The 19,218-nt window shown below is 42.6% G+C and overlaps 2 protein-coding genes and 2 long non-coding RNA genes across 7 annotated transcripts; 3 read left to right on the forward strand and 1 right to left on the reverse strand.

Annotated features, from left to right (window-relative positions):
* The first annotated feature begins 1,621 nt into the window (after positions 1 to 1,621).
* On the forward strand, positions 1,622 to 5,324 carry LOC127534807 (uncharacterized). The gene is made up of 3 exons (XR_007943305.1): positions 1,622 to 1,717; positions 2,159 to 2,308; positions 4,511 to 5,324. It is a non-coding gene; the product is annotated as an uncharacterized LOC127534807 (long non-coding RNA).
* A 733-nt stretch (positions 5,325 to 6,057) lies between these two features.
* LOC110965401 (inactive phospholipid phosphatase 7-like) lies at positions 6,058 to 16,286 on the reverse strand. Of its 4 annotated transcripts, none has more exons than XM_051950981.1 (6): positions 15,960 to 16,286; positions 15,151 to 15,293; positions 9,988 to 10,292; positions 9,190 to 9,503; positions 8,646 to 8,827; positions 6,058 to 8,566 (listed from the first exon to the last, which is right to left on the reverse strand). In XM_051950981.1, the coding sequence occupies exons 3-6, from the start codon at positions 10,164 to 10,166 to the stop codon at positions 8,360 to 8,362; spliced, it is 882 nt and encodes a 293-aa protein (XP_051806941.1). In that variant the 5' UTR covers positions 10,167 to 10,292; positions 15,151 to 15,293; positions 15,960 to 16,286; the 3' UTR covers positions 6,058 to 8,359. The 4 variants fall into 4 exon arrangements, with proteins under 4 accessions (XP_051806941.1, XP_051806938.1, XP_051806939.1 ...); XM_051950978.1 differs by having other exon boundaries at positions 9,988 to 11,031; XM_051950979.1 differs by lacking the exon at positions 15,960 to 16,286 and adding an exon at positions 12,380 to 14,186 and having other exon boundaries at positions 15,151 to 15,268.
* Positions 11,092 to 15,760, forward strand: LOC127534808 (uncharacterized). The gene is made up of 2 exons (XR_007943306.1): positions 11,092 to 11,215; positions 15,112 to 15,760. It is a non-coding gene; the product is annotated as an uncharacterized LOC127534808 (long non-coding RNA).
* Positions 16,287 to 16,353: 67 nt separating the features above from the next.
* On the forward strand, positions 16,354 to 18,926 carry LOC127534802 (putative uncharacterized protein BRD3OS). Its single transcript, XM_051950983.1, has 2 exons — positions 16,354 to 16,743; positions 18,403 to 18,926. Exon 2 carries the CDS (start codon positions 18,460 to 18,462, stop codon positions 18,760 to 18,762), a length of 303 nt encoding a protein of 100 aa, XP_051806943.1. The 5' UTR covers positions 16,354 to 16,743; positions 18,403 to 18,459; the 3' UTR covers positions 18,763 to 18,926.
* Positions 18,927 to 19,218: the final 292 nt, after the last annotated feature.

Genomic DNA, 19,218 nt, shown 5'->3' on the forward strand with positions numbered 1-19,218 from the left:
CCAGGTGTTTCTACCTGTAGCTGTCCTCCAGATGTTTCTACCTGTAGCTGTCCTCCAGATGTTTCTACCTGTAGCTGTCCTCCAGATGTTTCTACCTGTAGCTGTCCTCCAGGTGTTTCTACCTGTAGCTGTCCTCCAGGTGTTTCTACCTGTAGCTGTCCTCCAGGTGTTTCTACCTGTAGCTGTCCTCCAGATGTTTCTACCTGTAGCTGTCCTCCAGGTGTTTCTACCTGTAGCTGTCCTCCAGGTGTTTCTACCTGTAGCTGTCCTCCAGGTGTTTCTACCTGTAGCTGTCCTCCAGATGTTTCTACCTGTAGCTGTCCTCCAGGTGTTTCTACCTGTAGCTGTCCTCCAGATGTTTCTACCTGTAGCTGTCCTCCAGGTGTTTCTACCTGTAGCTGTCCTCCAGGTGTTTCTACCTGTAGCTGTCCTCCAGGTGTTTCTACCTGTAGCTGTCCTCCAGGTGTTTCTACCTGTAGCTGTCCTCCAGGTGTTTCTACCTGTAGCTGTCCTCCAGGTGTTCTTCTCCCATAATGCAGCAAATCATTTTTAATTTATAGTTAATTCAAAGATAAACTAAAGTTACTGATTGAATATTCTTAAATATTTTCTACATCAGGGGCTGCACAGTGCAGTAGTGGTTAGTACTGTCACCTTGCAGCAAGAAGATCCCCGGTTCAAATCCCAGCCTGTCCCTGGGATCTTTCTGCATGGAGTTTGCATGTTCTCCCTGTGCATGCGTGGGTTTTCTCCGGGTACTCCGGCTTCCTCCCACAGTCCAAAAACATGCTGAGGTTAATTGGTTACTCTAAATTGTCCGTAGGTCTGAATGTGAGTGTGATTGTGTGTCTGTATATGTAGCCCTGTGACAGACTGGTGACCTGTCCAGGGTGTCCCCTGCCTTCGCCCGAGTCAGCTGGGATAGACTCCAGCACCCCCCATGACCCTAGTGAGGATAAAGCGGTGTCCAGTGAACCCTCGTTTATCACGGGGGTTACGTTCCAAAAAGAACCCGCGATAGGCGAAATCTGTGAAGTAGTCAGCTTTATTTTTTACAGTTATTATACAATACTGCACCTGGGGGAGCGCTGCAGCTGCAGCCAGGTGGACGCCGCGGCGGTACTCTTGCCTCAGAGAGCGGGCCGCTGAATCAACTGGAGCAGTCGGGGGTGGGGAAGGCTCACGCTGGCGCTCTTCTCCTGGGGACCACGTCCACTGACCGGTTGACGGCGGGGGAAAGAATAAGGCTGCTCCGTCGGCTCTGTCTTTCAGGGTGTCTCACTACATGGAGACCAAGGAGAGAAATGATCCAGCGCTCCACAGCAGGCAGCGCTGGCCTGTATGGCAGAGGAGACGAGGGGCGGAGACTGTTCACGTTGGTCAGTCCCTTAGCCAATCAGGATGCAGAACACAATGCGCTGTTCAAAAAAAACATTAAAAAAAACTGCACTAAAAAAATCTGTGAAACAGCGAAGCCGTGAAAGGTGAACCGTGTTATAGCGAGGGTTCACTGTACAGAGAATGGATGGATGGATCTTCTGCATCATGACCACATGCAGGTTTCCATGGTAACAGGATGCATCCAGTGTGTGACTCTGTAACGGGTTTATTCAGTGGTTGTAGGAACGTTCAGGTCAGCTGGAAACATCTGGTTAGATCTGGACACAACCTGGAGCAGGTTAGCTCCTCAGCATCAGTTACCATGGAGATCTGACAGGTAAAAGCAGGACAGACGCCTTAACGACTGAAAACTCTGACTTTAGTCTCAACATTCCTGCCTTCTGGATCACAGCGACACACTGTGTGTGTGTGTGTGTGTGTGTGTGTGTGTGTGTGTGTGTGTGTGTGTGTGTGTCCTCCAGCAGTGTCCTAAATGTTAATGGATTCATGTTAGCAGCAGCTTCACTGTCGCCTGTTTCTTTAGTTGTGTGTGTGTGTGTGTGTGTGTGTGTGTGTGTGTGTGTGTGTGTGTGTGTGTGTGTTTCTGGCAGGTTTTTGTGTGTTTATTTCTAATTTGGGGGGTTGTGTCGCCTTTTGTCAGCAGTTTTACGTCACTCTTGGATTGTTTGTTTGTCTTACTGTACTTTTGGGATCTTTTTCTTCATGTTTGGTTAAAATCACCTCTCAGCGGATGGACTAAACTCGTTCTCGTGCGCAGGCGTGTGTCTGCAGTGTTTTGGCTGTAATGTCGGTGGGCGTGGCCGGGGGCGGGGCTACGTGGAGCTGGGCTGCAGCCGACCGGAGATCATGAACTGCAGTGGATCAGAGGGAGGATTCAAAGTGAGGCGGTGCATCACCACCAGCAGCCGTCAGTACCTCCCCTCCTGCTTTCATTCACTCCTTTTTTTAGTTTTACAAGTTTTATATCTGTTTTAGCTTGTTCCGCTTCTATTCTGGCCATTCTGTGTTCACCTTTTCACTGTTTTTGTGTCTATTTGACCATTTTAGTCAAATTTGAGGCAGTTTTATGCAGTGGTGTAGTGGTCCCTGGAGAAGTGGGTATACTCTTAATTTTCACCTTTTTTTTAATTAGTCCAGAAAAACGCCCTGTTTTAGTAACAGTGACATAGAAGACTACTCTATTCAATTTATTCAGTCATTTCTACTTGCCCACTATTATAAAATGATCATGACTTGATTAGGAGCAGTTTGTAATTATTACTGGATTAATGTAACATGTATTTATCATGAGGCAAACATGGTGTTTCAGTTACTTTTGAACATTTATTTAAATAAAATACTTCAAATATGAAGTTGACAGTGCATCCTTGTTCATATTTCATCATGAATAAAACCTCAATATTGTTTTAGGTTGAATCTTAAACTACCTGTCCCCATTCTTGTGTTTTTACTTACTTTAAAATCAACTACCAGCCTAGAGGTTTTCCCACATTATCCCAATGTAGCTAGCTTCAGACTTACGTTAGAATAACGTTAGCCTTTCAAAACGTTAGTCAGACTCGGCCCGACACTCAGTTTAACCCGTTGCGCTTCAGTTGCGCTTCAGTGTTCCGCCCGCGGTACACTTTGAGATCTGCATAAGCAATTTGCTAAATGTCTGAAGCTGCAAACACGATTATACAAACACTATACGCCGATGGAAAGCTTAGATTCTCATGAATCCGCCGGTATAAACCACTTTCAGATGTGATTACCACAGCGGGTGAGAAAAACACATTTGTCCGACAAACAACGAATATCCATCCATCCGTTCTCTGTACACGGCTTCAACGTACACAGCGCGACTCACATTTCCGGGTTCATTATTACACACAGATGAAAATATTCCACAAAAAACGGCCATAATCCAACCTTTTACATCAGATGACACAAGCCAGTAAACTATTTTATCCAAAACATGTCCTGAAGTCGGTATAAAATCCACGAATCGGTCGTTTTCAAGGAAATGCACCTCGCGATGCGTGTCCAATATTCCCTGTATTTGTCGTCATATTTTTATTTACAAATAGAATATTAGTGATTTTTTTGTACTGAAAATGGCTGGAATTGACTGAAGCTTTAACCACTGGCGACAAAATATCCTCTCCTTGAAATGTGCAGTCATGTTGCCAGTAGTTTAAAACAATGATTCATTTGGAAACCACCTTAAAACTTACCTGAGAATTATATCCTTCATGAAAGTAGGTTCCACTCACTTGAAATGTGTTTATTCTGACTTTCTCGCATTTCCGCGCATCTTTCAAGCAGACCTGTCAATCAACTGGAGTGCCACAGAGGTGTTAGCAAAATTTTCCTCTGTATGACCTGCCCTACTCTGCCTCTGATTGGCTCATCCCTAAAGTTAACCAATCGAATCAGTGAAGATAGCATGTACCAGCCAATTACAGGCAGAGGAGGGTTGTTCATGGCTTCATCATCCTTAAGGAAAAGAGGGCTACCTGGCACACAGATATTACTGAATGATGCGCACCAGGGAGCATTAGAAGTGGGTATACGCAATGCTAACTGAAAAATAAGTGGGTATACGCCGTATACCGCCGTATATCCTGGACTACACCACTGGTTTTATGTCACATTTTTGCTGTTTTGTGTCTAATCTTATCAGTTCTTGGCTGTTTTTGGTTGTTAAACCTCTACTTGGTCTTTTTCTGTGGTTTTGCTTGTGTTTTTGACTATTTACATCACTTTTGTGCTGTTTTCTTGTCTGGTTTTGATAGTTTAGCATCTATTTTGTCTGTTTTTCATCACTTCTTGGCTGTTTTGTGTCTAATTGTATTTCTTTTTATGTCTGTTTTTGGCATATTTCTTTTAATAGGCATCTATTTGGGCTCTTTGGTGTTCAACTCTCTATTTTCGACTGTTTCTGTGTGGTTTATTTCTTTTTTTTACCTTTAGATTGTTTAATAGTCATTTCTGTGCCTTTTTCATCCAGCAGTCCATCCCTGCTGTCTGTCTGTCACTACGTTACCCAGAAGCCCCTGCTGCTGTCTGTCTGTCTGTCACTACGTTACCCAGAAGCCCCTGCTGCTGTCTGTCTCTGTCCCTGCAGGCTCTCTGGACCTGGTCTTGTCTCGGGGTTGTGCGACGTCTCGTCACTGTCAGCAGACGGAGCTTCCTGGAGTGTCGGTGGCCTGCTGTGATTGGTCGCTGTGTAATGACGTGTGGCGGTGGGCGGGGTCAGTCCCTGCTGTCATCATCAGCTGCTGGTTTCCTCTGCAGGGACTCACCTGACACACCAATCATTTTATCATGGTCTTTGTGAGATTATTGGTTTGTTTCCTGTTGGTTCTGCAGCAGATAAAGTGTGATTTAACTGTTCTTCACTTTTCAGTTTGTAAATAAGATGTTTCTGTTTCCTGATGTTTTCACTGCAGCAGAAATGTTCTTTAAACGTTTCAGTCAAAGTTTCTGTTTAATGTGAGAATAACATTTCTGTGCATATGAAGGCAGGAAGGCGTTTACTGATGCTGAGGGACATTCAGTACACAGAAATAAGAGCAGAGCAGAAAATATGTACTTATGGATTTATAAAGCTAAAACTAGTAGAGAAATATAAATCTAGAAGTTCATTCATCAGACGTTTTTATCCAAAGCGACGGCCACCTGAGAGTAACTGTAATGAGTAAAAAAGCAGAGGTGTCCTTTTATGGACATTCATGTCATATTATGTTCACAGTCATTACTGATGAATGACCCAGTTTAAGTGCTGCTGGATTTTTAACCGTTTTGTGTCTAATTCTGTTCCACTTTTGACTGTTTAGTGTGTATTTTGTGTGTATTTTGTGTGTATTTTGTGTATCTTGAGTGTATCTTTGTGCGTTCCACTGAAAGTTTTCTCTTTTCACTTGTGGTTCTTCAGTAAATCAGTCCTGACCAAAGACCGACTCCACGCTTCTGTTTTTTGACCTTCTTCACTCGCCGTATAACTAGAAATCTCTCATCACATAGACATAAAGAGCAGACGCCGCTCGGGCTGCAGCGAGAAATACGGCCGCCATCTTGGTCCGGTCATCCGCTCCACTCAGCGCTGTTTGACAGCGCATTTAATCCATCTTAACTCTGAATATTAAACTGATTTTCACTCGTTTTTTATTTTTATTTTTTGCTGCAAACGTCATACATGTAGCTATGATACAGGACAGATGGTTCAGCGTATTTTAATATTCATAGCGGGAATAATAGATAATAATAATAATAATAATAGGTAATAGAATATTCTGATATTAAGCTCGACTGTAGACAGGTATTTTGCAAACACTGTAAACACACACACACTAATATATGTTAGAGAAGCAGATAATGGCAGTAAAGTCAATTATTTTAATAATTTGAAGAGACAATATATGATTACGCTATAAATACATAAATAAACAAAATACTGACTAATGAACACATTTCTATATAAAACTATATATGTATATATATATATAATATCATTTTCTGATATCTTTTAATATATATGTATGAATTATATTGATAGTCTATATGTGATTTATATAATAATTTTCTCTGATATATAACTTATATCTTTAGTTTTATATCGAAATATGTGTCCTCTCACCTGAGAGGATCTCCAGGTAAAAAGCGGACAAACAGTCGCTGAAAATAGATTTTATTCAAACAGACAGAACAGGTGCATAGTTTGAATCCTCACTTCCTGTTTCAGTCTCTTCTCATTCCATGAATCCAAACTAGATGCTTCAGTTTTCAGGAAACTTTCCTCAGAATCTCTTTCAGATCAGCTGCTGTTGTTCTCAACTTCACAGGAAGTTTCAAAGTAAGACAGGAAGTGAAACAGAAAGTTAGTTTACGCTTGTCGTGTTTGAGTTTTCAAGAAATGATTCAGAATTAAGAGTTCAGTTTGTTCATTATGATTCCAGTGACTCGTTTCACTGTCAGGTTAACAGGTTTAACGTTAAACTAGGTGACTAGTCTCCCTAATTTACATCAAAGTTTTTATCTGGAATACTGTCGACTGCAAACTAGCAAAAGAAGAAGGAAACTGGAGTTTAAGGTGTTTAAAAGAGAAACCAGGAACAAGACTAATCGTCTGCATACAGACGGAGATCAGTCTCACATCTTTGTTGTTTTTTACATCTTAAACTCGATTCTGCTTCAGTATAAAGGTATTTGCATAGATAGTCGGATTGTTCCCGATTATTATCTGATATTTAACACAGCAGGAGTTTACTCCCAAACACCAAACTTTAAATTCCATTTTTCATTAAACGTTCTGCAACGAAGCTTTCTTAAGTTAAAGGATTTACTGAAGAAAGTTTAACAGCAGGAGAAGTGGGCAGTTTTCTTCTTCTGACGCCTGATATCATGAAAATGTCAGCAGAAGGAGAACAAACATGAAGGAATAAAAAGAGTAAGTTTGATCCACAAGTTATAGAAGATAAATAATGTGGGAGGAAATTAGATTTAAAACAAGTCTGGAAGTGTTCATTTAGTAAAACATCAGAAATACCTGGTGCTTCTTCTTACTTTGGTTTCTGAGGCTTTTGTGCAAACTTGAAGGGATTCCTTCCCCCAAGAACAGAAGAACGCCTGAAACACTCCGAACGTATTCAGGGAATCTTAAGGATGTTTTGTGCAACAAATTTTATTTTAAGGGGACTTTAAGAACCTGAATTAGAGCTGTGTTGTGTGGATTTAGTAACTTCCGTCTAATGAATGAGCACTAAACTGTTGGAAATAAACAGCAGCTGATATTCAGGAAACGATGAGGAAAGAACCTGCAGAACACTGAAGATGTAAACTAGAACATGTCTGAAAATAGACCAGAGTTTCAGCTCCGATACCAAAACTAAACAATTACAAACTCACAACTTCTTATTCCTCATTGAACAAAAGAAACACAAGCAGCCGAACAGAAGCTTAAAACCTGAAGCTGTTTCCTCCACAGCCAACATTAAAGCTTTCCCTCCAATAAATTCATCCATTCGTCACTTTAAATCTAGTTTTTATTCGCTGATTGTCTGCGGAGTTAATTTAACTCTTATTGTGAAAAACATCTCTTCAACATAACGGTGACAGATGTCGACTTCATCTGAAAAGTCCAAACTGTACCTTTGATTCACAGCCAATCAGATGACAGCCAAAACGAAAACACGTCTGGAGGTTTGATAGCAGAGACACAAACCTCCATCTGACCCGGTCCGGTCCATTCCAGTCCAAACACCTAGACCTCCTACAACACATGACTGTAAGACAAGCTCCTTTACAGTCACTCAAACCAGTTTAAACCAGCCCAGACCGGTCAGAACCACGGACAGGTGAATACAGTACAGGCAGCAGAATCCAACAGGACCAGCTTTAACTGGTTCAAACTGGACTAGAGCAGCTAATGGCAGCCTTACAGCGATCTAAACCAGTCCAAACTAGTCTAAACAAGTAGTACAGCTAGAGGAATCCAGCAGGACCAGTTTGAACCGGTCCGGACCAGACTGGATCATTATGGAAGAAATCCAGTCCAAAGAGATCTAAACCAGGTAGCAGAATCCAGTCCAGACTGAACTAGAACGGTCTCAGACAAATCAAATCCAGTCTGAAGTGGTCCAAACAGGGACAGACAAACCTGAACCGACTGGACTGGAACTGGATCGTTGTGTCAGAATGGACCAATCTGAAGCGGTCTGGACCAGTTTAAACCCATCCAGAGCAGACAAGAAGATTTAATAGCAGCCATAAATCAGTCTAAACCAGTCTAAACCAGTCCATGCTGGAAATGGATCATCTTCTCAGAATGGACCAATCCAAAGTGGTCTAAACCAGTTTGGACCAGTCAGAACCAGTTGTCCCCTGCAGCGTGCTGTTGACTTCAGACTGGATTCAGCCGCAGCGTGAATCCAGTCTGAACCAGTCTGAACCGATTCTGAACCAGTCTGAACCGGTTCTACACCAGTGGCGTCCAGCGCAGCGTGCCGATGGAGATGAGGGTCTGGCAGGTGGCCGAGTCCAACCAGACCGACTCCACCAGGCTGAAATGCAGGAAGCCCAGAGCGAAGCCGCAGCCTACGTCCGACAGGTGATGCTTCCCCAGCAGCACCCGGGACACGCCCACCAGGAAGGCCCACAGGTAGAGCAGGATCCGGAGGGGCACCTGGAGGACGGGCACACCTGGATCAGCTCAGCTCATCAAAACTCAGTCTGTTCTCATGGGGTCACAGGGACCGACTCACCGCCAGGACCAGGTGGTTCAGCAGGAACTTGGACACCATGGCGGCTCGGCTGGCGTGGGCTGCCGGGAAAGAATACGTATCCATGGCAACGTAGTCCAGAAACCCCGGAGGGAAGTCCCACGGTCCTCGACGTTTCACCAACTTCTGCATCCCAGCAACCGTCATCAGGTCCAGGAGCAGCGCTGCAGACAGACAGACAGACAGACAGACAGGTTAACAGAAGACAGACAGACAGACAGACACACAGACACACAGACACACAGACAGGTTAACAGACAGACAGACAGACAGGTTAACAGAAGACACACAGACACACAGACACACAGACACACAGACACACAGACAGGTTAACAGACAGACAGACAGACAGGTTAACAGAAGACAGACAGACACACAGACAGGTTAACAGACAGACAGACAGACAGGTTAACAGAAGACAGACAGACACACAGACAGACAGACACACAGACAGACAGACAGGTTAACAGAAGACACACAGACACACAGACAGACAGACAGACAGACAGGCAGGTGTGTGTCTCACCCAGCAGCAGGTTGACCAGGACTTCCTGTCCAGCCAGCGTGTTACTCCTCCAGAGGCAGATGAGGGTCCCACAGATCCAGGTGAGGGCGTGGCCTGTGAGGGCCAGCAAGGTGACCATGGAGTGCAGCGGGGCCCCGCCCCCCCGGGCCCCAACGCACACGCCCAGACGCTTAGACAGGCTGATGTCGATGGCCAGGAGAGAGCTCATGGCGATGCCTCGAAACGTGGGGTTGAGCTGCATACAGTCCTGCTCCGGGTAGCGGGATGGGGGCGGGGCTCCGTCAGGGGCCGGCCCCTCAGACGAGTCACGGGACCTGAGGGCCAATCAGAACCATCTAAAAACAGATCATCCAATAGACCGTTTCATACAAACAAACACAAAGTTCTTTACAAAAATAAAAATGCAATAAATCAGGAAACATCAGATCAGAGAAAATAAAGCCAATAAATAATTGTGTTATTTAATGTTATTAAAGTAGAGATAGAACATATATATATATATATATATACACATATGTGTGTGTGTATATTTATATATACACACACACACGTATATATAATATATATATGTGTGTGTGTGTGTGTGTGTGTGTGTGTGTGTGTGTGTGTGTGTGTGTGTGTGTGTGTGTGTGTGTGTGTGTGTGTATGTGTGTATCCTGGATCAGAACCTGCTTTGAAAAGTTTGAAAGATTAAAATGTACTGGTGTAAACTTTAAACTCTGGGTGTTTGGGACCTGGTCCGGGTCCTGGTCCAGACCCAGGTTCTGGTCTGTAAATGTCAGTAGGCGGAGCTCTTACCTCCCCCCGGTGTCGTCCTGCTGACTCGGCTGTCTGGTCATGGATCTTCTGGGACCGGCGACCCCTCGGGTCTCCCCGGCCTGCTCCCTGCGGGGGGGCTGGTTCAGGGACAGGAACTCGGGCCGGTTCAGAACGTTGTTGCGGTCTCTGGCCCGGCACCGGGCCTGGTTGCTGGGCATGACGGACGGAGGCTGAGGTCTGGAGGTGGAGGACTGAGACGGTCTGAGGGACTCTATAAATACACCAGCTGGCCTTCTTCTGCTGCAGCTGCTGGGGGGGGCGTTAAAGGGACAGGCCCCGTTCTACTGCAGAACCAGAACCAGAACCATGAGGACAACTAGTTCTCAGCTGTAAACCATAAACATCACAGGGTTCTGTTTGCTCATCAGTAAATCAAAATGAGTTCTACCCAATACACAGTGAACAACAATCTGTGGTAAATAATCTGAAATGTTCTGTGCAGGAATTTTAAAATACAATAAAATACAGTAAGCAGCACTCTGTACATCTAACAGTAAACCTGAGAACAATAATAAACAGCAACAATACTCCACATTCTTAAGTCATTTAATAGTTCACAGCTCAGCAAACATCATCGTGTTCTGCATAGAAATCACTAAAAGCTGCTCTCAATGTTCCACAGTGAGCAGATGTTCTTGTGTTGCAGGTCCATGGTCCAGACGTGGACATCGAACAGGACGGGGGGGTCTGGTACCGTGGACTTCCTAGAGCTCCTCCTCTTTCTGCATTCTTCATATGGGATGGAAATAAAGTAACGTTGGTTTAGCACGTCCATCAAAGGCCTGTAGGTGTGAAGCAGGAAGTCCTCCACAGTGAGGATGTGAGTCTCCTCTTCCTCCTTCAGGACCATCTCTGTGTCCAGGGTGTTACTAACGCCATGAGACTTCTCAAACTTCACCGGGTTCTCCAGCCACGCGTAGATCCTCCTCATCATGGGTCCATGTCCAGAGCAGTGATGACATTGTACTGCTTAAAGCCATCTTCACCAACTTCAGTCTGATCTTGGGGCTTGAAGAAGTCATTCTGATGGACCACACAGGCTCATATTTTCAGCTGAACTAAAGACAGACTTTGTGATTTTTAGCCACAGCTGCCCTGGGGCAGACTGACTGGCTGCCAATCCACTCCTACAACCCCTCTGACCACCACCAACATTACACAGCATACACATTCATACACCAGTGGAAGTGGCAGCACTGGAGCTCAGGTGGGTAAAGTGTCTGAGCCACAGCCGCCCCTAATCTAAATACTTCTCTGCATGTTACATCGCACACATACAGACAAGATGTTTGTGTAGATTTAGTTTTTATGTGCTTTTGATTTACTATTGAGGAAACAAAAGGAATAAAGTTTTAAAAGAAGTGGCAGACAAAGCGTGTCTAAATAAATGTTACTGCGTTCTTACAATGCATCATATTGTTCATCTGGTTTTACTTTAGCTCTGAGTCAGAAATGATTAAAATACATGAATAATAAAAGAAGGTTACTTTAGAATATCCATCTTAAAATGCAGTGGAGTGGAATAGGTAAGAAAGCACAAAAAGAGGCACTAAAGAGGCTAAATACTGGAGCTATGTCGAAAATTCATTTCTCCATCACTCACATGTATGAAATGACATGAAAACAGACCCCAGGTTGAAAAAAACGAAGTTCCCCTTTAACTCCTAAGTTTAGGGAAAGTTCAAACTAAAGAGGACAGTTCAGATCAGACTTGAGAATGAGCTGATTCTGAACAAACATCTCAGACTTTCTGAGCTTCAGCACCTCTAGAAGATATTTGAACAACAAGCAGCTCCAGAGATCCAGAAGTTGGAGAGAGTTAGCTTTAGCTGAGCCAAAGAACATGTGGGACGCTAACCTAGCAAACATTTAGACTTTTCTCTGTGAATTCTGAGAAATAATTTCCTATTTAATGACAGAGCTACACATCTGAACTCAGTCTCATTCAAACAGACTCTAATTCAGTGTCATCCATCCAGATTAAAGTGCAGTTACCCAAAATGTTTGCTGATGAGCTCCAACTAAACCTTTTCTTTTTTAAACCTTTATTTAACTTTACAATATACAGTAATCATAAATAAATCAACAGCAATAACATTAAGTTAATATTAATAAGAGAAAACAAAAATAAAACTAAATGAAAACAAGAAGTTTTACCAAACTTGGACCGCCTGGTGACAAAGATGACCCCTGTGACCTTGAAAATGAGGCCAAGGTCACCAAATGTGAACTTGACCTGTGTCTTATTATGGTACAGCTGTGTACCAAATATGGTGAGGCTACATCAATATTTTATGGAGTTATCGCACGGAAACCAAATTGTTACAGACAAACAAACAAACAAGCAAGACCATGCAGCTGAAAACGATACCTTCTGGAAAACGATGTTTGCTGGGCGGTAATAAGAAGGTAAACTGAAAAGAGAGAAAGAAAAAAAATAAAGGGAAAGAAGAAAAAAAAGGGGAAATATATGTATAAATGCATACACACATACATACATGCCGGGGGGGTTGGAAACAACACATATGGTTGTGTACTAGGGCTGCAAACTATTGATTATTAAACAATCATTTATCAGACATTGATAAAAAATTGCATAGACTCAGAAGGGAGTTCAGCTTCTCAGAAAAATTGCCTCTTATCAATGAATGGATCATCGATTGATAAAATGAAGCAACCATCAATAATTGTGTTACTCAATCTTTGCATCCCTGATATGTACATTTATAATATATACACATTTATAACATACATATACACACAAAAACAGAACCACAGACTGATATGTACCTCTGCAAACACGCACACATATGTAGAAACAACAATTCCTTCATATCTACATGTATAGACACAAACACATGATGAGATTCATTAAGTTACTATTTTAAAAACTACAGGCTGCTTGTAGGTTTTCACAGCTTTTGGATTAGACGCATATTTTATTAGATTAAGACACAGAGATTTCATTTTCAAAATATTGTCCACATGGTTTTGCTTTTGACCATTGAGTTTTATGTTTATGGTATTTTGCCAGCATAATTAGAGTTTGAACCAAAAAGGAGAAGTTTTGGGGCAGATCTGGTTCATCAGAATAAAATATGATGTCCGTCTCCTGGAGGCTGATCAGATATCTGGTTTTATCATAGATGAACTGCTGTATATGGGACCATAACAGTTATAAAACAGATGAGAAATAGTTTCTATCTCAGTCTGACAGAAGTCACATTTATAGTCTATATCCAATTTGAATCTTTCTAATGTTTTCTTAACAGGGTATATATTCTGTAATATTTTAAAGGAGACCTCTTTAACTTTATTATATATACAAACAGCCCACAGCCTTACCCAGTTTATTTCCTCGTGCACTGTATTCCAGAATGCCGTCACAGTCGGTCTTTTATGGGTTGAATGAGCTTCCTAATATATTTATTTGGACAGGTTTTTTCTCTGACGTTGATTCCTCCTACATGTAGCTTATTACAGTTAACTTGTGTTGGATATTAATTGAATAATTTATAATTAGTTGTAGAATTCCTCTTGGAATGGCATTACAGACTTCAATATATTCTTTAAGAGAAACTGGAGTTTTATATACAGTACAGAACTCATTATATGGGACTATTTCACCTTGCTGATTAATGAGCCGATATGCCCATTTTATTCCACTGTCAAACCAGGTTTTTATAAATAAAGACCTATTACGATACTTTATGTATTGGTTATTCCATAGGGTGCAGTTTTTTGGTGAGAAGCCTCGTTTGTGAACCAGCCCCCAGGAGAGAAGGGTTTGTTTGTGAAAATTTGAGTTTAATGGGTAGTTTCTCTGGTTTATAATCACATTTTAGCAGAAATTCTAGTCCCCAGTTGATTAAAAATATATTTTGGGATCGCCTTCCATAAATGATCTTTCTCTTTGGCCAGTCAATTGATTTTAAATGCATTATTCACAGTCTGAAAACTGAGCACATCTAGCCCCCCATTTCCTTTTGGATTACAAAGTATGTCTTTCTTCAAGTAATGGACTTTGTTCCTCCATATAAAACTGAAGAGTAATTGGTCAAGGTGTTCACATGTTTAGTTTGGGATGTCCATTGATAGATCCCTGTTGGGACTGTCACGCCTGTGAGGAAATACCGAAGGCACGAAATCAGGACTGTCTGAATCATCAGATGCACGACCTGTTAAAACAGTATTTATTATAATTATTAAAGTCCCGTAAATCAAAATAACAAGGCTAAGTCAACAAACATATTCATTGTGGTAATGACAAAACACCCTATTATCGCTCACATGCACGATAATGATATAAAGGATTTTACAAATATAAATCAAAACTGAATGACCGTTTACATGAAATGAAATGTGCGCTGCAAAGCCGTGCATTCTTTATTTGTGCCTGCGACCAGTTATCCCGGTTGATCGCACGTAGCCACAACTGCCTTCGATTTTGTTGAAATGGATGAGCCCCTCCAGGTATTGAATAAAACTTTAAATGAGGGTTGTCTTTACTTCGATTCTGACAGGGGACAGCACAGCAAGAAGGCATATTCAGCGTAATATGTGTATATAATGTGTATAAATATCCTGAGTTAGCGAGCTAAACCAGCTTTGTTTTGCACCGGGTCTGGAATGCATACGTCATGTGAAATCCATCTATACTACAGGCTTTTTAATTGACATATGACTATGATGTTTTTGTTTTTTTAGCAACATATTATAAGAATTTGAACAGTTTATAAAATTACTATACTTTTCTTGTGCAATGAACTATTATTCTACGGCATTTTTAGACCACATATTAAACTCTGTTTTCTTCAATAACACGCTATTTTGACAATATACTGCACTATGACATGTTTTTAACCACGTATCATACATGATAATTTTAGGTAACATCCTATCATTTTGTGCTTTTTGAACCACATAATAATCTTTTTTTTTAGCTGACATGCTGTACTATGAACTACAGCTCATACGATGTTATTCTTAAAAGTAAACTAGACTGTGACATTTCCTGAACTCCATCCTACACTATGGTGTTATACACACAGTGCTTTGGTTACATGTTGATTTATAATCTAGGTTTTTTCTGTTTTCTGACAGGATTACCACAGACTGACCGTGAACACCGCTGACACCCACCTGAGGGAGACGCTGCCTCAGACCTCCAGGCTGCTTGGTCGTGGTCTTTCTGCTCCAGAACATCTTCATCCACTACGTCTTCTTCTGAAGAGGCCCTCAGATGCTGCAGTCTCTGACCTTAAGGAGGAACTGCTGCTTTCACTCTGTAACCAGACGGCGGTTATTTTAAACACCCAGCTCCAGGAGGCTTTGAGTGAAAATTTAACATCCATCAAAACAGAACTGCAGACAGTTAAATCTGAGCTGTCGGTCAGTATTTCTAACATCAGTCTGACCCGGGTGTCCTAAAGCTCGCTGTGGGTGAAACAGAAGCTTCAGTCTCCACATCATCACACTCCACAGCAGAGCACCTGTCTGCTGAACGTCTAAAAGTGGACTATAAAGGTGAAGAATGTGAGCAGAAAGAAGTCATTTTCTTTCTTCTTTTCTCTCTGCTTGACTTGATGCTGTCAGATGCAGACTGACTGATTCTGATCTTTCAGGAGAAAAAGCTGCTTTTCCTTCACAGACTTTTCAGGAAATTATTCTCTCAGGTTTTCTCTGCTGTTATATTTTTATTATCTGTGATTATCTCATTATTGGAAAATAAAGTTGGAGGCATAAAGACTCATTTAGTTATTTTATTCCTGAAATCTTTGCACAACTAAACTTCCATTTTCCTTCATGTACAGATTCATATCTACGGTCCTATCTACTGATTCACATCTGTATCTAGTCGCTCCTGTACAGTCTCAATGATGACGTTTTACGAGTACGTGAGAACCAGGTACGGACAGTTACGTTCTGAGAAACGGCCACAGTCTTCTTACCTCAGAGGTACAAAGCTGCTGTCTTCTCTGGCATCAGGAAACGTCGTCAAAGCTTCTTCAAATCCAAACGAAATAAAATCAAAAGATCCAACTAACGGCATTGGTGCATTCAGGTACAGTCGGACAACGAAGTTGCGTTCAGGAGCGTCGGAAATCGGAATTTCAGTAATGTAAATTTCCACCGAAAATTTTGAGAGGTCACACGAAGCGGCCAATCAGATCACAGGGGGGGAACACTGCCCGTCGGGTCTAAACGGAAGATCCGTCACTGCATGTTAAATCTCAGAACAGGATACACCAGCAACCATAGATATGGCAGCAACATGTCACCGCAACCTCAGCGGAACCTCGTCGCTCAGCTCTTTGTTCCTACCCGGACGGGACTGCAGACGCACCGTTGCCATTGGTTGCAGCAGCAGCTGTAGACGCTCCGCGGCGTCTTGAAACTAGCGACTAAACTGTCTCAGAAACGAGACGAAACGTCACCAGTTTACTTTCTGACGTGTTCATTTTGATGCACAGTGACGTCATAGTCGCGGGAAACTGCAGCTGTGTTTAGAGCAGCTAATGGGACTAACGAAGTTAACGGAGCTAGCAACGGGATTTGCTGCTGTTTGAACCGTCAGCACTTTGACGGGCTGCTAGCTGTTAGCCGTTAGCTCGCCCGTCTCCCGTCGTTCAGACAGCTCAGACCTGGAAGGAGCCTCTGCAGCGGACTGAGACACGATGAAGAAGAGGAGGAAGGTTAGCTGCTCCTGCTAAAGCTAAGCTAACAGTCAGAACGGTGAGTTCACTGCGCGGCTCCGAACAGCACGTCTGTGTTAATGTTTGTTTTTAAACGGGACAGTTCGTATTAACCCTGGTGTCGTCCTGCGGGTCAAACTGACCTGTTTTAAAGTTTGAAAACGTGTTTCAACTTCTTTGGTTACTTTTTGAACATTTTTTGGTGGAGAAAAGGAAATGTTAAAGTGAAATTCGCTGGATTTTGGTTGATTTTTATGTGAATGTTCTTAAAGAAAATATTAGAAGTTTTACTGATAAATATGGAATCACTTCAGATATTTTCAGGATTTTTGGGGGGAAGATTTTTACTCATTTTTTGAAAATATTTCCCAGAATTTTCTTGCCAAATTTGGAGTTTTTTTTTTAATGAATTTTTTCAGGGAAACTCTTCAGGAATTATTGGATTTTCCTTCTTGAATGTTTGGCAAATTTTCAGAAATTTAGGGAATTTTTTGCTGAATTATTTTTTTTTCAGACAAGTAGACTGTGTATATATATATATATATATATATATATATATATTTATCAGTGGTGTAGTCTAGTTTTTTCTAGTGGGTATACTCCAGCCTCATAAACCAAAGCCAGGTCAGGTTCTCATATATGTGTGCATGCACTCACACACACACACACACACACAGCAACAGCAGCTCCTTTATTTCAAACTACCAATTAGATACTTATAAGTAAAAGTGAAGAAAAGTAAGAATGCCTGTTTTTGTAACCAAACAAATGCAGAAAATGACTCAATTATAAGGCTTCTCATAAAAACACTGAATGAAAAAGAGTTTGTCAAAACACAAATGATTCATATTTGCCTGGTTAGGATAAAATGAGGCTACAAACAATAATAAATTAGGAGCCGTTTGGGAGCCAAAAGAACCGGCTTTTCTTTGGAAGCAGTGCCAAAAGCTCTCTGAAAAGAGCCGAACTTCCATCACTACTGTCCTCTCTGTCCCTCATCTCTCAGCTGGTTTTGGAAGGCAGAGCTGTGATGTCATTCAGTGACGTCATTGGCTGAGCAGCGTCACGTGGGATGTCTGAACTCGTACATAATTGGTCTGTGCGTTTCTGAGCCGATAGACCAATGATAAACACTGGAAAGCTGCACCGGTAAAATAGAAGCGACCTGTCAAATTTACACCCGTATAGACGGCGTCTGGGTCCGGATCCGGACCGCGGTCCGCCTTTTAGTGAGTCCTGTTCTCAGCCAGACCCCCCCCCCCCATCCCCATCCCCCATCCAGCTTCACCGCTTCCTGACACAGAGAAGACAAAAACATACTGATACATGTGTTTGAGCATTTTTAAGTCGGTATACGGAAATTTGGGACCTTTTCTAGTCAGTATACGGCGTATAGCTGCGTATCACGTAGACTACACCACTGAGATATATAGATACGAGTAAAACTTCTATTTTCTTTAGAACATTCACATAAAAATTCGCTGGATGTTTTTTTTTTTGTGAATGTTCTGAAAGCAAAATTCTCAACATTTGTTTTTATTCCGCCAAAAATTCTAATAAATTTCCCAAAAAAGTTGAAAATGTGGAAATCAGAAGTTTCACTGTGAAAACTTTAAAATGGGTCAGTTTGACCCGCAGGACGACACCAGACGGGTCGCGCTGCTTCTCACCTGAGCTCCTCCATCTGGTTCTTCTCCAGGTGTTTGGACAGGATTTGGTCAGACCCGAACCCAGCCAGCCTGCTGATCCCTGAACCATGTCTGACTGTGACCCGGCTGCTGTAGAGGAACCTATTCCTGGTCCTGCCGGTCCTCCTGGTCCGGGTCGTCCCCCCCTGGCAGAGAAGGCCCTGTCGGATCCGTTCGCCCGGCTGCGGTTCCGGGACACGTCTCTGCTCATCTGGCAGCAGCAGCAGCAGCAGGCGGCGCTTCCCTCCACCTACCTGAGCCGCAGCCAGTCGGCCTGGTACAGCAGCTACGGCAACCAGGCCGTCCTGGTCCGGGACAAGAGGGGCCTGGAGGACGCAGAGGGCCGGTCCAGGATCTGCAGCATTATGTAGGACTGCTTCTGTTCTGGACCGCCTTCCTTCCAGTCCTCCAGAACTATTTACTTTACATTTTAGTGGATTTTGTAAATTCAGAATTGATTTCCTGGAAGGTTACTGCTCCATTCTGTTTTATTTTGAAAAGCCAGTATTTCACAAATAAAAGCCATAAAGAACCAGATTGTGCAGAACTAGACGGAACCCTAACGGACCTTAAATGGACGGTTCTCTGATCTGCTCAGCAATAAAGCCAAACTAAAGTGAGGAGGTTTGAACACTTCCTGACAGCAGGAAGGCGGTGTTACGCCTTAAAGCTTCCCCCGTCATGTGTGGAGGGAACACTCCTCAGACTTCAGCGGTCATTCAGAGCGGGTGTCAGACTCAGACAAGACAAAATATCACATGAATGAGACGAAAACGACAAAGAAACGAGACACAACGAAACAAAAAATGACACAAAAATGACACAAA

Source organism: Acanthochromis polyacanthus, chromosome 7 (assembly GCF_021347895.1).
Source record: "Acanthochromis polyacanthus isolate Apoly-LR-REF ecotype Palm Island chromosome 7, KAUST_Apoly_ChrSc, whole genome shotgun sequence".
In the NCBI taxonomy this organism is placed as follows: Eukaryota; Metazoa; Chordata; class Actinopteri; family Pomacentridae; genus Acanthochromis; species Acanthochromis polyacanthus.

Excerpts from the sequence above, each read along its gene's own strand:
- LOC127534802 (XM_051950983.1), top strand. The coding sequence starts at position 18,460 with ATGTCTGACTGTGACCCGGCTGCTGTAGAGGAACCTATTCCTGGTCCT.
- LOC110965401 (XM_051950981.1), bottom strand. The coding sequence starts at position 10,166 with ATGCCCAGCAACCAGGCCCGGTGCCGGGCCAGAGACCGCAACAACGTT. Across the intron at positions 9,504-9,987 it reads CAGGACGACACCGGGGGGAG|GTCCCGTGACTCGTCTGAGG; the intron begins GTAAGAGCTCCG and ends ATTGGCCCTCAG. Across the intron at positions 8,828-9,189 it reads CCTGGTCAACCTGCTGCTGG|CGCTGCTCCTGGACCTGATG; the intron begins GTGAGACACACA and ends GTCTGTCTGCAG.